This window comes from Poecilia mexicana, unplaced genomic scaffold (assembly GCF_051168715.1).
Source record: "Poecilia mexicana isolate PSO_F unplaced genomic scaffold, ASM5116871v1 scaffold_20, whole genome shotgun sequence".
In the NCBI taxonomy this organism is placed as follows: domain Eukaryota; kingdom Metazoa; phylum Chordata; class Actinopteri; order Cyprinodontiformes; family Poeciliidae; genus Poecilia; species Poecilia mexicana.
Genome location: NW_028263389.1, coordinates 13,085,845 through 13,101,430, shown reverse-complemented (window position 1 = coordinate 13,101,430; position 15,586 = coordinate 13,085,845). Strand labels below are relative to the sequence as shown.

Sequence of the window (15,586 nt, the reverse complement as noted above, 5' to 3'; positions counted from 1 at the left end):
TCCTGGAATTAAAGGGTGGAGACGAAACTTCCTCCTGGCTGCTTGCTTCCAGAAACACACGCAGACATTTGTCCTGTACTTTAGGAACTAGGAACCCTTTGAGAGGCTGTTGAAAGTGTCAAATCTATTACAAGAAAGTTACTTAGAAGAGATTTCGTTCCAGGAAAAGATTTCCGCATTTACTTTCTGCATACAGTAGCAATGATTTGTAGGCCATGTGGTACAATGACACAGCTGTTTTGATCTTAGGAAGGGTTGCAGAAGCTGATAGTAGAGTCAGAAGTTTACATGCACAAAGACAACTTAGCTTTTAACACAAGAAGACAGCTATTAAAGAGTTTTGGTTGGGAAATATGCAAATCAAACCCAAAACAAAAAGACAAAAGGAATTAAAAGACCTCATGAAGATCCCAACTGAAGCTAGTAACAAACTCCTGTACCAAGACATGGTGACGTTATTCCACTCTGGTCCTCTTCACAAAACCTTTCCATCTGTCCTTTTGTAGACAGTGAATGTGGAAAAATCTTTTGGGGGGGGGGTGATTTTTGCAAATATATTAAAAACAGAAAACCAACAAAACATGTTTACGTATGTATTTACAGTCTGTGCTTAGTAATTTCTTGATCCATCTTTGGCAGCAATTGCCGACACCCAGAGCTATGGCTGTTCACAGTTTAATATTTATATATACATATACCTTTACATGTAGGCAGATCAGGAAAAAAAAAGCCCACATTTGTTCATACAAGCTAGGCTATCTCTACTTTGCAGAAGTTTCCGGTCAAAGTTGTATATATTTACAGATTTACAGATCCAATCTACACAGGTACAGGCAATAAGGAAGCAAAAGGACTTTGCTCCAAAAACGCCTGTAATCATGTGCAGGTCTTATGATGCTGCGGAAGTGTCTCTATCAGGCTGTCGCGGGGAACAGGCACTACATGACATCTGTAAGGTAAACCATTCATTAAAAATATCCTCTGGAAAAACATGATAGATGGCATGATGTTCTTTATTGAGATTAAGATTATTAATGTGGCAGTATTTTTTCATAAAATCATGTGAAAACAGACTTAAGATGCAAACTAAAGGTGAGAGGCTAGCAAATTATCTGCAGACATTCTGACTACAGCAGAAATGTGGTGTTTTGGTGATAAATCATTCTTTTTTTTTTGTTTGACAAGTGCTTGAATACAATTGGAGAGATCTGACCTGCTTTGACTCGACTATGGAGTGGGAAAAGGATCTAAGGCGCAGCCAGTCTTTGAAGAGTCTCCCCTCGCAGTCCGACAAGGCGATCTGGACAGATGCAGGACTGCAGGACAGGACGATATCTGTGTCCCAGTTAGTGGCCAGGTATAAAAAAAATATACCAACTCTTTTCTGTCTTTGTGATAACTGAACATGCAATGACATGTTTTTAAAAAAGGCTTTTAAATTTGATAACGGTGTAGGTATCAAACTACAGTGAAAAATGCAACATCAAGTCAACCTGCGCCAGAGAATAATGTTGAAAGAAATACAAAGAAACCACTAACGGAGGTAAATTACAGATTTACTTAAGAAAAATAAATGCTTCAGTCATGTCCTAACTGCTGTTTTGTTTTTGTTTTTGTAAATATCTTTTTCAGATGACTTCATCTCCCCTGCACAGCAGGGAGACTCATCTGGAGTCCCTGATGAAGAGAAATGAAGAGCGGGAGAGAGCTCGGTCCACAGCCACCCTGACCCGCAGTAAATCAGTGGGTAGCCTCCAAAACACCACCAGCAGCTCCATAGAGGCCTTGAAGGCTCTTTTTGAGTCGAGGGCGACGGCAAAGCAGAGACCAAAGAGCAGTTTTAAAACTGGAAACGTAGCTTTAGGTCACGCTGTGGACGAGCCAGCGGTGAATGGAGAGGCTGAGGATGTGCAGAGCGCTGCAGAGGAGCAGAAAAAACCTGCTGAAAAGAAAACTAAAAAGGAGCCAAAAGATGATTTTCTGACTCAAAAGGTAATTACGTAACCCAGCTATGTTTCTTTGGTTGTTCTTGTTTCTAACTACCATTAGAAATTCAGCTAAATTAGGTTCATTCCTCTTGTTTAGGCTTGCGTATGGAGCTATGTGTGTTACATTTAGGAAGTTTAAAAAACATACATCTTTCGTTTGCAAAAGCTGTCCTTTCTTCACTTTGTTTTCCTTCCACCCACAGATATATGTATGAAGTTACAGAAGAGTAGGTGCCATTTTTTTAAACTGTCAATAAATATAACATATTCACCAAATGATGGTTCCAGTCCCATAAAAAACAAAAATGCCTTCCATGAAAGGTTTGAAAGCTTTGGGATGGATTTTTAGTTATATTTTGCATTGCTGTCTGGCAGTCAATAACTTTGCTTGCAGAATTTGCAAGAATAAAGCAACAACAAACTTAAGCCATAAGTGATCCAATCAAGCTCTTCTGATACTGATAATAGCTTTACTTTGAGTGTCTGACCAAAGGATTTTGATTTCGAAGAACTGTAACATATAAACGAGAAACATGTCCTGCATGTTCTTTTGAATAAACTGAAAACAAATAATAAGTAGAGTAGCACATATTTATCTAACATCAACATCATAAAACAAGCATCAAGATACAGACTGTTTGTTGAAGCATTTGTAGACTGAAAATATTTGAATTTCCCCGCTTCGATGTAATTAACATATTAGGAGTAAAAAAAAAACACATTTCTCTGTTCAGAGCTGGACAAGGGATTATTGACCGATCTCTAGATGAACCATTTACTGTTCCCGAATCCTTTTCTTAACATATCAAAATAAAGCTAATACTCATTAGGTTATCCCAAACAAGTAAGATTAAGCTTTGGAAATAAAAACAAAAACAGCTTGCAGACACTGCTACATAGGCGCTAATGCATAGATGCGTTGAAGCTTTTCCGAAAGTGCTCTACTTTCTGCCGTGGCTGGAACTATTTCTTTAGACTTTAAAAAAAAAATAATAACACATCCAGTTTATCAGCAGTGCTTTGGTTTTGACACCTCCACAGTTGCACCAGACAGACTGTAAGGCCACTTATTAGCAGTGATGCTTTCTTTATTCTCTCCCCAGGTGGTGAATCAGACCCAGACAGAGAGGAACAAAACAATAGCGGGCATTGATTTTGAAAAGCTTGCAGCATCTGAAGCTGGTGAGTTTCACATAACATCTTTTTGTTAGGATTTATCAAAGTTTTCTCCATGAAAACTGCAGGTCCGTAAATCCAGAAATCAGTAAAATGTCCCAAGTGTTTTACCCATAATGGTGCAGCTGAGGTCAAACATGTACCTCTTCGCTAATCAGGTGTAAGATAAAGGAATGAAAGACAGGCTGACAACAAAAAGCAAAACTCAGCAACAGCCTACATAAGACTGCAATTAAACCATGGACGAGTGGATGCATAATTTATGCACTCAGGTCAAAATCCAGCTGATAAGAAAGAAATTGGTTTTCAGATTGTTTGCTCATGCATTGTGGGCGTGTTCCATCTCCATTTAAATCTAAATGTGCAGACACCAAAGAAATCCACTTACATTTAAAACAAAAAAATGTCTTTGAAGCTGAATGCATCTATGTAGATGTGGGATATCCACACGGTGACTACGCAAAAGCTGTGATTGACTAAACCTTGTGTGGAAAACACGGGGTCACTTCAGAGTGGGACAGAAATAGCTGCCAAGCAGCAAGTCCTGAATAAGTATAGGAGGGTGAAACGGTCAGCTGTCTCCAGAACAGATGACCCAGAACGAAGGAGCGACGCGGCCAGGCTGACGCTTTCTTTGATAACGCAAAGCAAAAATATATCTAAGACATTTCATTCACATTACTAGAAAAACTCAGAAGATAGGATCTAAGGAATCAGACCTTCTTCATATTCTGTGAGTATGAAGCATTATTGTTATTGAATAGATCTCCATGCATTCCTAAGTCTTTTGATTATCACTTACTTGGAGATTATCTGCCTTTGGTTTTGTTTGTTAGGCCACTTAACTCCGACTCGTATATTTGACTCCTGAAGGCAAATGGTTGGTCTGTGTTTTATAGAGGAAAAACAGAGTAGAGAGCACTGAAGACAAATGCAGGCTACCTGCTCCATTTTTTTATTTTCCTAAAGATTTCAGGACCATGTATCATTTCCTCGCAACATGACACTTATGAGCTAATTTATGCTGGCTTGCTGCCTAAGCCCTCAATATAACCTACATGATTCAACAGGATAAAATGTGGGAAAAAGTACCACAAAAAACAGCTCTCAACCTCAAGGTAGCAACCTGTAATGATTATATACAAAACATATCCAGTTTTAATCTTTTGAAATATTTTTACCAGCAGACTCTTGGAGAGACAACTTTTTCTCACATTTGCTTAAAGGTTTGGGGGTTTGGGACTATTATTTATTTTTCCAGTAACACTGAGCCATTTTATATCACAATCAAATAACTATGTTGCCTTCAGTTGTTATGAAAATGCTGTATGGAATCTAAAAAAAACTAAAAAGAACTTTGATTTTGCATCTGATGGCTTGGAATTGGCCTCTGTGCCTTTAACAACTTCCTAGCCATACAGTGACAATCCCCACGTCAGCGAATCATCACAACAATCGTTTGTTGTCCATTAAAACAATTCCAACCATCCTTAGGAGAGAGGCACTGAGAAGCAGTTTGTCTGACAAGGTTAGCGGACGCACACTTCCACCAGGCATTTCCTAACTGATGTTGCCGCTAGTCTGGAGGAACTGAGTTGAGGAGGAGAGTGTGTGATCTGCGGGGCGGAACGAGAGCTGAGCTCCATCGTGTCGAGTCGCACCGTTTAGGTATTTCAGCTTTCCAAGCAGCATTTACTTTTGAATATTTTTGTTCCTCAAAAATAGTATGCAAATAGGCAAATTTTCCGCAAATAATTTGGCGTTACATTCCACAAAAAAGTCAGTAAACAAGTGTATTTGTGAATAAGGAACCGCAAATAGGCAGGGATCCACTATAGCGTGATGTGCATCGTTTAGGCTAAAACTATTAGTACCACTTGGCAATTTCGATTTAAAATCATTTTTCTCTAGAAGTTTGTTTCTGATAAGAAATGAGAAAGGTTTGTCTCCAAAGATAATTAAATAATGTAAAGTAGTTCCAAAAAAACATAATTTTTTTATCAGATTTTTTTTTTAAATGAACATGTTAAAGTAGTTATAAGTGTCTCAATTTCCAATAGAAAACAATTATTATGATTTGTGTCTCTTACATGTTTTTACTGGTTATCCGGAAATGTATCTTTGGCAATCAGCTCCAAGTCTTTGAGGTTGGAAAGCTTGGACGGCCTCATTGCTTTCACCCTAACAAAGTGAATTTACTGCAAGCCTGCACTCCTTGCTTAGCTTTTGCTGTGGGGATTCACTCACGCTTTAACCGTCAGTATGTGTATCAGTGGAGTCAGGTATCTTTCCTGCTCCACCACAAGTACACATTTATAACTCAGCCACATGACAGCTGGTAAATATCAGCCCAGGAAGAACTCTGAGCAGGACCCTAAATTAGTACCTGATAACAAACACAGTGACGACGTGAACATTAACACAGGAGAATTAAGCATTATGTTAGCGGATGACTCACTGTTTAAAACCCTCTTTACTCAATTGCATCGCTCACCAGGCCTTCCCCACCACCCCCTCTCATGCAAAGTACAATGTGTGTTAAAGTTTCAAGCTTACACTAATGTCTGATGTCTCTGCAGATGATAAGAGGAGGTCAGCTGCTGACGTCAGAGACAGCTCCTTCAACCAAACCAAAGAGATACTGTCTGTCTCGGTCAAAGCTATGTCTGCTCTCTATATGTCAAAAGTGGCAAATAAGGAATCAGCAAACAGGCCTTCTAAAGTGGAAAAGGTCAGTCTGTTAATTATATCTTTGTTTGTCCTTTTTTTCATCCAGGTCAAACTAAACTAGTTTTAGTCACAGACCTGAATCAACATCAAACTCTGTGTTTAATATCATCCATTCATTTTGCATATCTTCCCTAAAAACATTATTTATGTCAAATAAACATAATGTCTGAAAGCTTTGGATGGCACATCAAATGTGAAGAAACACAAAACTCCACATTTCCCTCCATATTTATGGAGACTGTCATTATAAAAGACACAATGAATGACAAAATAAAAAAAAATAATAATAATTTGGCTACCCTGGTGAAGATGTGTAAAAATCCTTAGTCAAGAAATCGCCACAACTGTGTCAAGTCTTACTGTGAAGATATACCAAGGATAATAATTGGAAGCACTTTGCCACCATCTGACAGTCAGGACATTTATTTATTTATTTATTTATTTATTTATTTATTTATTTATTTATTTTAAATGTTATGAGTGAGTTTGTTCTGTAGGGATGAATCCTAACTATTTCTATGAAAAAAATATTGAAGCCCTTATATTTCGCAGTTGATACTATAATTTTTTAAGTTGCTGAAAGTCTGGCAAGTAACCATGATCGACTGTTTTCTTGGGGCACGATGGTCACAAGTAACGTCTGGCAGAGGAATCCTTTTGTTTATCACATAAGTAAGTGTTGTTTGTTTCCTTTCAGGATCATGCTCAACCAAGAGAGTCTGGGAAGTGGACAAAGCTAACTAAGGTAAAGCAGCCCATCCCCAGATGTTTTGTTGTTGTTGTGTGATGATTTGGTTGGTAGAATTGGTTCATTTACATTGTCACAGTAACAATCCAATTCCCTAGTGTTATTTTTCCCTACTGACTGCCAACTGACTGCTTGACCTGAGTGATGAAAATTGCACAGTTGCTTTTGAATGAATGAAAATTATCTGGAAAGTCAGTCACTCCACATATGTTCACTGACCGTGCGTAACATTAAGATAACTGAGATGACATTAATTTAGAAAAACATGCAAGTACAAGGGTTTCAGTGAATTTAGCCAGGGTCAAATTGTGATGGCAAGACTGGGAGGCCAAAGGTCATTGATGCACATGGGGAGAGAAGGCTGTCCGTCATCCAATCCATCAAGCACTAATGCTTATTGAAAGGTCTCTAAATACACAGTGAATCATAGTGTCTGGAGTGTGGGGATGCAGAACAGTCAGCTTGCCTATTCTGACCCATGTCCAGCATTGAAGCACCAGCAATAACAGGATCATGGAGTAATGAAAGACGACGGCATGGGCTAATCAATAATGCCACTAATCTGGATGGCATAACATTATTGCTGATCAGCACATATTTCATTCCTTATACGGCTTCTTTTGTTGTTGCAATGCAAGTTATTTTCCCCATGTTGGAGTTTTCCCAGTCCGTTGACACCCGGCTTGTTGAATGGTATGCATTCATGCCTGAATCCGGAGATAACACGCAGCTCCCTTTCATGTGACGTGTTTGCCTTTGCCCTAACCCTTCCTCTGGAGCATGGCTTTCATTTAATCATCATCGCTATCAAAAACGATGGCTTTTGTAAGACCCGTACTTTATTCCTCTAAGACGGATGAAGACTCTGAACAAAGAAAAGATGACCATCCACCACAGCCCCCAGACGAGCCTGAAAAGGGACTTGAAGACATCGCTGAGGGACATTCTGAACAGCTGATGTCTTCCCAACTCTCCAGGGAAAAGATATTCCAGCAACGACAGAAAAACGAGCTGAGACGGCTCCTGAAGCATACCTGCCCAGAGATAAAGATGCTGGATGATGTTGTGAATGAGGAGTTTGCTGAAGTGTTGAGCTCTAAATCAGAGTCTGGTGGGGAAACCGGATATGAGGGAGAGGTTCTTTCAAGATGCTTGATATTTGAAAACCGTGGCAGCAGCTATAGCACCCCAAAGATCTATGTAGAAGAGGGAGCGGTGGAAAGACAGGATTATCGTAAAATATCAACTGTTTTGGAAGGGCTAAAAGATGAACCTTGCACTAAGAGTTGTGAAGGGATGATGACAAGTGATAAATCTCCTGACTTAACATCAAATTATAATAAAGAAGTAGAGGAACAGGTGGCAAAAATAGATGTTAAGGCTAACAGAAAGGTATTTGAGAATAAACGTTCAAGCACTGTAAAGCCAGATGAGATTCAGGGGAATGTTCCTATGGTTTTGAACAAACCACCTGAAATGTCCTCTGCTGGCAGCACACAAGGCAATAACAAAAGTGAGGACAGGAATTTAGAAGAACAAAAGCTGTGTGTTGGTGCTGTTGGTGAAAGTACAGAAAGTGACTTTTCTTGCAGTGAAGCAGCATTTCCCTGTCATGATCTCCCACTTGAGGGGAGTTTCATAAGTTTTACTGAATCAGAGAGAAAAAGAGAAATAATAAAAACAAACGCAGCACTTGTCCAAAATAACCCCTTTATTTCCTCTAACATAGAAAGAGAGAATTTTTTAAGCCATGCATCAAACACTCAAAATCAAAGCATTGTAGCAAGTGAAGATTATCCGATTGCCAACGTAAAGAACAGAACACACCTGTTTGAATCGATGCCATTTGATAAAATTAGACATCAGAATCAGGACGAAATGGAGACGCTGGTGGAAAATATCAAAGAAACATTAAATTTCCTCCACTGTGTGAAAGCCATTCACTCAGATGGGGCAATTATTGAGGTTAGCGAGACAATGATAGCTAAAAAGTCACAGTTCACAATATCGGATAGGGGACCTGAGATAAAATATGACAAGGTGGCTGAAGGTGGTGCACAAAATTTTATAGTCCAGCTGCTACCACGGGTAAACCTAAAGCCTCAGATAATTTACCTTAAGGAAGATAGTAAAGGGTTTATGGAGACCACAGTGGTGGATGCACTGGCTCACCAGCATAGATTCAGTGCAAACAAAGACGCTGAGTTAAAAACTGCCAATGTAGTTCAGTTGGTTGAGGATATCCTCAATCAGGACAACTCCCTGAGGAAAGGGGTGATCATTCAGGAAGACGTCAGAAACGGTGCAGAAGTCATTGTTTATTCCCTCTACAAGTACTTTGACGAAGAAGACGTGAAGGGCTACAGCCCTCCAAACATTGCAGGTCATGATGAACCTGAGGCAGAAACAGTCTCAGTTCCAAAGAGCAGTCAAGACCAAGCCAGGTCAGGGTCAATTAGGGCCAATGTAAAATTGTTCAAAAGTTGCATCGAAAAGGGTGACTTGGAGTATTTAAGATCACTTCATGATGATGAACAAACCATTCACAGCACTGAACATAGTCAAAGTGAAGCAGCTGTCAGACTGGATGATGAATCTCATCATCACCATATAAGTAATCCATCTGAAGAGTGTATCCAAGTGGATGTAAAAAGACTAAAAGGCATGTTTTCTGAAGGAACAAGTCCTAGTCATAGTAAATGTGTCAAATCTTCTGCAATGTCATCTGGAAAAAGTCAATCTCCTATAGAATGCAATACGGGGGCATTCTTGTTTCCACAGTCCAACAATAGTTGTAATAGTTGTAATGCTTGCTTCGGTCAAGGGCTTAAAGAAGTTCTGGCAAATTCTGAACATCAGAATCAAAACAGGGTTCAACAAGTTGAAATGGCAGAAGCCAACACAGAAGAATTGTTTGAAATACCCATTGTATCATTGTCAAGAGCAGAAGCAGAATCAGCTCAAGAAATCTCAAGCACAAAAGTGGAATTATGCTTAGAAAAAAGTAATAAATCTCCATTAGTTGAAGGAATTTTCTCAGCACCTGAATCAAACTGGCTACCCAAAAACACAGAAACGGTCAGAGAAGAGGTCAGTTCTGTGAAAGAGCACACCTCTGAGACTTGCAACAAAATTAATGAAGGATTTAGAGAATTAGCTAAATATGAAAATGTTAAAATTTCTTTGGTTCCTGAACAAATTTCAGAAGCAACACCTGAACAACAAGAAGTTTGTTGTCAGGGCACAATTCAAGCAGCGTTGGATTCCTTGGAGAAGTCTAAAATTAATGTGACAAGAGGAGACATTAGGGCAGCTATGATATACAGACAGTCCAATAAATTGTATCAGAAAAACTCACAAAGTAATGTTCAAAAGCACAGTGCTACAGACTTTTGCTTTTTGGCTGAGCCTAAATCAAATCAAGAACAACAAAAGTCAGAAACACCCAACCAAGAAGTAACAGTGGAAAATGTGGAGCCTCCACACCCAAAAACAGCAAATGCTGAGCCTCTACACCTAACTGAAGACCCACTACTCCTACACATGACTGCATCAAATGCAGAGCCTTCTCACCCCTCTGAATCACCACTAAACCTAAAAGTGACTTTGTTAGATGCAGAACCTCCACACCCAACGAAAGAACCACTAAACATAGATGTGAATGTAATCAATGCAGAGTCTCCACACCTGGCTAAAGAACCATTAAACCTAGAAGTGACTGTAGTGAATGCAGAGCCTCCACACCCAGTTAAAGAACCACTGACGCAAAAAGTAATTGTGACAAATTTGGAGCCTCCACACCCAGCTGAAGGACTAATAGACATACAAGTGGCTGTGTCAAATGCAGAGCCTCCATGCCCAACTAAAGAACTACTAAACCTAGAAGTGACTTTATCAGAGACAGAGCTTCCACACCCAACCGAAGAAACACTAAACCTAGAAAAGACTGTAGTGAATGCAGACCATCCACACCCACCTAAAGAACCACTAAACCAAGAAATGACTGTGTCAAATGCAGAGCCTCCATGCCCAACTAAAGAACCACTCAACCAAGAAGTAACTGTGGCAAATTTGGAGCCTCCACACCCAACCAAAGAAACACTAAACCTAGAAGTGAACCTAGTGAATGCAGAGCATCCACACCCACCTAAAGAACCACTAAACCAAGAAATTACTGTGGCAAATGTGGAGCCTCCACACCCAACTGAAGATCCAGTAACACAAGAAGTAACTGTGGCAAATGCAGAGCCTCCATACCGAACTACAGAACCACCCAAACAAGAAGTAACTGTGGTTAATGTGGAACCTCCACACCCAGCTGAAGAACTAATGAACACACAAGTGACTGTGTCAAATGCAGAGCCTCCATGTCCAACTAAAGAGCTGCTCAACCAAGAAGTAACTGTGGCAAATGTGGAGCCTCTACATCCAACTGAAGATCCAGCAAAGCTGCAAGTGAATGTGGCAAAGGCAGAGCCTCCATGCCTAACTAAAGAATTACTAAACCAAGAATTAAATGTGGCAAATGCAGATCCCCCACATCCAATCAAAACCCATTACAAGCCTACTCAATGTGTTGTGTCAACAAAAAGCAAAAGAGTCACTGGCCCCAAACCACCAATTCCACCTAAACCTGAACATTTGAAAGAGAAACAAGAAGTAAGTCAGCCATCTGCTACTGGGCATCCAGAGGAACACAAAATTAGTGCTATGGGAACTGAAGAAATGTTTTGTCAGGTTTCCCAGCCATCAGCAACAACATTGTTTTTAGGTCAAGAAGACACTACCAATAAGTCATTGGATCATCATGAAAACTACAATGTAGACAAATCTACAAAGACGTTGCAACAAAGAAAAGGGAAGTCTGACATGCAATGTTTGACCATGCTCTTAGAGAGTAATGAATCAGATATAAGACAACAAAAGATAGAAAACATTGAAAAGAAAGAGATGTCTCAAAGCACATCCGCACATGACATAATATCTGAAACGGATGAAACCCATATAAACTTCCATGAGGCTCGGCAAAAATTCGGCGGCAAAGTTGTGTCATCAAAAAAGACGGCCCCTGCAAAGCCAAAACGAGTGAAACATCTTCAGTCCGGTGACAAAACCCAAAAACACTCAACAGGAGAATGCACTGCAGATGGTACTGTCCACACTGGAGCTGATCCATCATCCAACATCTGTAAAATAACTGCTGACAGTGCAGATAGGCATTACAAGGACACAAAGCAAGACGTCAAAGTCGAGATGAGGGAGAAGAAAGCGAGAATGGAAACGGATGATGAACGCAGACAGCGACTGTCCATACACATGGATGAGATTGTGAGAGGAAACGTAACTGCGGCATTGGAAATCTTTGAACACTTGAGAAAGCAAGAGCAACTGCAAGGCATTCTGAGTCGCGTAGAAGAAATCGAAAGCGACACGAGTGAGGTCGATGTGACGTCTCTCAGGAGAGTGTTTGAGAACGTCCCTGACTGGATCGTCAACACGGACAGAACAGGGGGAAAGAAGGTCAAAGCAGAAAATAAAGACAAAATGATTCGGTCATCAGCAGACAAAACACATTGCAAGTCCTCAATGGAGCACGTTTATGGAGATCTTGAGCGTGCTAGTGAGGAAATAATAAATCTTAAAGAGCAGACTTTAGCTAGACTTAAGGATATAGAGGACACAATTAAGAAAGCACTTCTTTCTGTTTCTACACTAAAGTCTGACTCAGATATTGCAAATTTATCAAATCTGCTCAAAGAATCCCTGGGGGTTGTGCAAGAATCACCACATTCTAGTAATATAAGCAAAACTGATTTAAGCACAACCAAGCCACAACAATCAGAAGAAAGTTGTTTTCCACAAAGAAGCAGCTCTACAGGCACTGCAGCAGCTCCTAGCACAGATCAGGTTTCTACAAAGCAACGGCAAAGCCCTCCGTCTTCACCCGCATTCATTTCTATTCAGTCGGCAGCAAGAAAAACAGATGAAACAGAGGTTGTGCCACCAGAAACTTTAATCTGTATGAAGTGTCAGTTGAACCCGAGGCCAGAAGGAAAATTCAGAACCACAAAGACAGTGACGTGCAATAGCCCCACTCCAGGTAAAAAAGTAAAACCCAAGAAAGGAGGACGACAGCAGACTTCTAACAGCCAACAAAATCGAGAGCTTAGTGTGCTCCAGGTCCAAACTGACAGCGAAGGGAACAGCATCAGAGGGACAGCAGTGGAAAACTATGAGAGGACAGATAACTCTGGTAACAGGTCTTAGACATCCAAAACCTCTGCTTTTGTTGCTACGCAGCCAGAAAGCAAAACAATCCAGAGGTTCAGCAGCCAGCAAATCAGGTTAATGATTTGGGTATCTGGACAGATAAGTGTTTGTCTTTCATGTTTTCACAACATATTCATTATCTACTAAGTACTTATTTGACTGCTAAATAGAGTGATCATCTATGAGTGTATTGCTGAAGGCATTTCTTAGGTTTTTGACTATTGCCGCTTCAACATTACGTCAATTTCTCTTCGTTCTACTTTGCATTTGATTTTTGGTACTTTTTACATTTCTATCAGCAACTTTCTAATAAATTCTTTTTGTGAAAATCCCTCTCGAACTTGAAGTAAACCTAGTCTCGTTTTTCTTAGCAGTTTCAGCCAGCTTCTCGAGAGACGTGCTCGGCCTGTCAGAAGCCAGTTTATCAGATGGAAAAAGTCACAGCAGACAAATATATTTTTCACAAAACGTGCTTCTGCTGCAAACAGTGCAAGAAAAAACTAAGGTGGGATATCAAAATATGTTTCGCAAGGATCTCTTTCAGTTTTAATCAGGTCTTCTTCCTCTTTTGATTCCACGTTTTACCAACATTGCCAAATGTTGTTCATATTCTTGGCAGTTTAAGTTTAATGCAATCTTAGTTGACATGTTTCTTCTAACTGGAAATACTACTGAGATTTTGGTGTGGCCAATGCCTCAACTCTGACAGAGAGTATCTGAAGGAAGTTAATGATTAGGGTGATGGCAAGGAGATACATCATCAGTCAAAAAGCTGGACAGCATGTATTATAAGCATTTGATAGGTATAATGTAATTAACAGTTTTCCACTCATCGAGTACGGTAATGATTCTTTGGCACTATATTGTTTATTAAATATTTATTTTAAAACAATTCTCAATCGACACTTTTTTTTTCAGAAAGATTAAACCTAAATCTGCCAGGGGTATGACATTTTTTTCTTCTGAATTGTATACAGATTTAGCAATACAATGATAAGTGGGAGACTGATGGAAATAGTCTCCAAAATCAACAGATACTTTATACCATGGCAACTAATGTTGTTAGCTTTAGCATTGTATAGAAAAAAGGCAAAACAACACAAATATCCCTAAATCCTGTTCACATTTAGGCTACAGCGAGCAAATTACAGTAAAACAAAAAAGGAGTCATGTAGATCGCAAACAACACAATGCCTCACAAGATTTTTTTTTTAAAAACAATCTTCACCATATACTATACTGCAATGTTTCACATGTGGGAACTCTGCCCGCCTTAATGTTTTCTCTTCCAGTTAAAGTTTTTAGCCACTAAGCAGCGTGGGCAATTAGATTTGCTACTAACTTGTACTTCTTTTTAGCATGCAAACTTACACACCTTTGAACGGTGAATTCTACTGCATATTTCACTACCAACAACTGTTCAAACGAAAGGGGAATTACGATGAGGGCTTCGGACACACTCAGCACAAGAACAGGTGGCTGTTCAAGAATTCATCCAGCGCAGTGGATGATGAATCTGAGGCGTGAGTCTGCAATGTGAACGTGAGTAACAACAAAAGGCAAAAAAAAAAAAAAAAAAAAGGTCCTAATTGCTTGTGTTAATGAATTCAGTCATTTTTGTTGCTAATCACTGTAATCATCTTTGTAACCGTGCTCTCTTTGTTTTCTCAGCTGATGAGTGACGATGACAGCACAGAAAATCCTAATGAAGATGTTTGAGGCAGCTTGTTCAACGGCGTGCAACAGAACTGCACAGGCATATAAACTGCACGATAATTAATGTTTGACAACATATCGTAAAATCTACTAATTATTTTTCAAATGTCTTGCATTGTGTTGAGACACATGTAATTGTAATCTGTTATTCATTTCATATTCAGCTTCATTGTGCTTTTCTCGGTTTAAAACTCCAGCAACAGATTACAGTAAGGAAGAGCATAACAGAGAAACCAATTACTGCTTGTAATTACCAGATAATCAACAACATAAAAATATCAGGCGAACGTACAAAGATTTCCAAAGTGACATTGTACTTTTTGCATATTTAATTTCATTCTGCAAATTTCTGAAGAATGCTCATAAATAAGTTAAACGTGTTTTGTAAAGTGATTATTTTGTACCACTGTAAATCATTATCAACTTTGTGCAGAGAGAAAAAAAAATTAACCACATAAAATCTAATTTTAATTTCCTTGTGTTTCAGTTCAAAGAGACTTTTATGAATTGTTGCCTCAATGTTTAAGTGCGCTAAGTTGCATTGTGCAGTTCTGTCACAGCTTAAAACTGGGTCTGTTACTTTGCGCCCAGTGCCTTCAGGTTTATTGTTCTCTCTATCTTGACATGTGGCTCAGCTGAAATTTTACAACTTTTTACAAGCTTTCACTTGGTCCAGCCAAGCAGTCTACTGTGGTTTATTGTGTAGTAGAGGTCTGTGAATTCACAGATCTGCAATCTTAAAAGAAGAAAAAAAACATATCCTGACTTTTTGTAACATCCAGATGTTGAAAACAGTTGCATAATCTTCAATATGGGTACAAAGAAAGCTTGTGTTGAGACATAACACGATATTATTAATATTGTGACTAAGTGTTTGCCATCACACTGAAATCTCTCCCACAAAGGGTTACTCATTTACCATCAGTACAAGACTTTCCCTTCAAGTAAATGCAAGCTA

At 39.3% G+C, this 15,586-nt stretch overlaps 1 protein-coding gene across 3 annotated transcripts; it reads left to right on the top strand.

Annotated features, from left to right (window-relative positions):
* The first annotated feature begins 1,087 nt into the window (after positions 1–1,087).
* On the top strand, positions 1,088–15,008 carry LOC106921039 (uncharacterized). Of its 3 annotated transcripts, XM_088001398.1 has the most exons (9): positions 1,088–1,357; positions 1,456–1,543; positions 1,633–1,992; positions 3,092–3,170; positions 5,744–5,895; positions 6,592–6,639; positions 13,287–13,417; positions 14,271–14,454; positions 14,584–15,008. In XM_088001398.1, the coding sequence occupies exons 1-8, from the start codon at positions 1,230–1,232 to the stop codon at positions 14,437–14,439; spliced, it is 1,155 nt and encodes a 384-aa protein (XP_087857524.1). In that variant the 5' UTR covers positions 1,088–1,229; the 3' UTR covers positions 14,440–14,454; positions 14,584–15,008. The 3 variants fall into 3 exon arrangements, with proteins under 3 accessions (XP_087857524.1, XP_087857523.1, XP_087857522.1); XM_088001397.1 differs by lacking the exons at positions 13,287–13,417; positions 14,271–14,454; positions 14,584–15,008 and adding an exon at positions 7,495–13,252; XM_088001396.1 differs by lacking the exons at positions 1,088–1,357; positions 1,456–1,543; positions 1,633–1,992; ... (2 more) ...; positions 14,271–14,454; positions 14,584–15,008 and adding exons at positions 3,748–3,897; positions 7,495–13,252.
* Positions 15,009–15,586: the final 578 nt, after the last annotated feature.

Bases quoted from the DNA above. Each gene is read 5' to 3' on its own strand.
- LOC106921039 (XM_088001397.1), top strand. From the start codon at position 1,230: ATGGAGTGGGAAAAGGATCTAAGGCGCAGCCAGTCTTTGAAGAGTCTC. The intron at 1,358-1,455 runs GTATAAAAAAAA...ATAACGGTGTAG, and splicing joins GTGTCCCAGTTAGTGGCCAG to GTATCAAACTACAGTGAAAA. The intron at 1,544-1,632 runs GTAAATTACAGA...TATCTTTTTCAG, and splicing joins CAAAGAAACCACTAACGGAG to ATGACTTCATCTCCCCTGCA.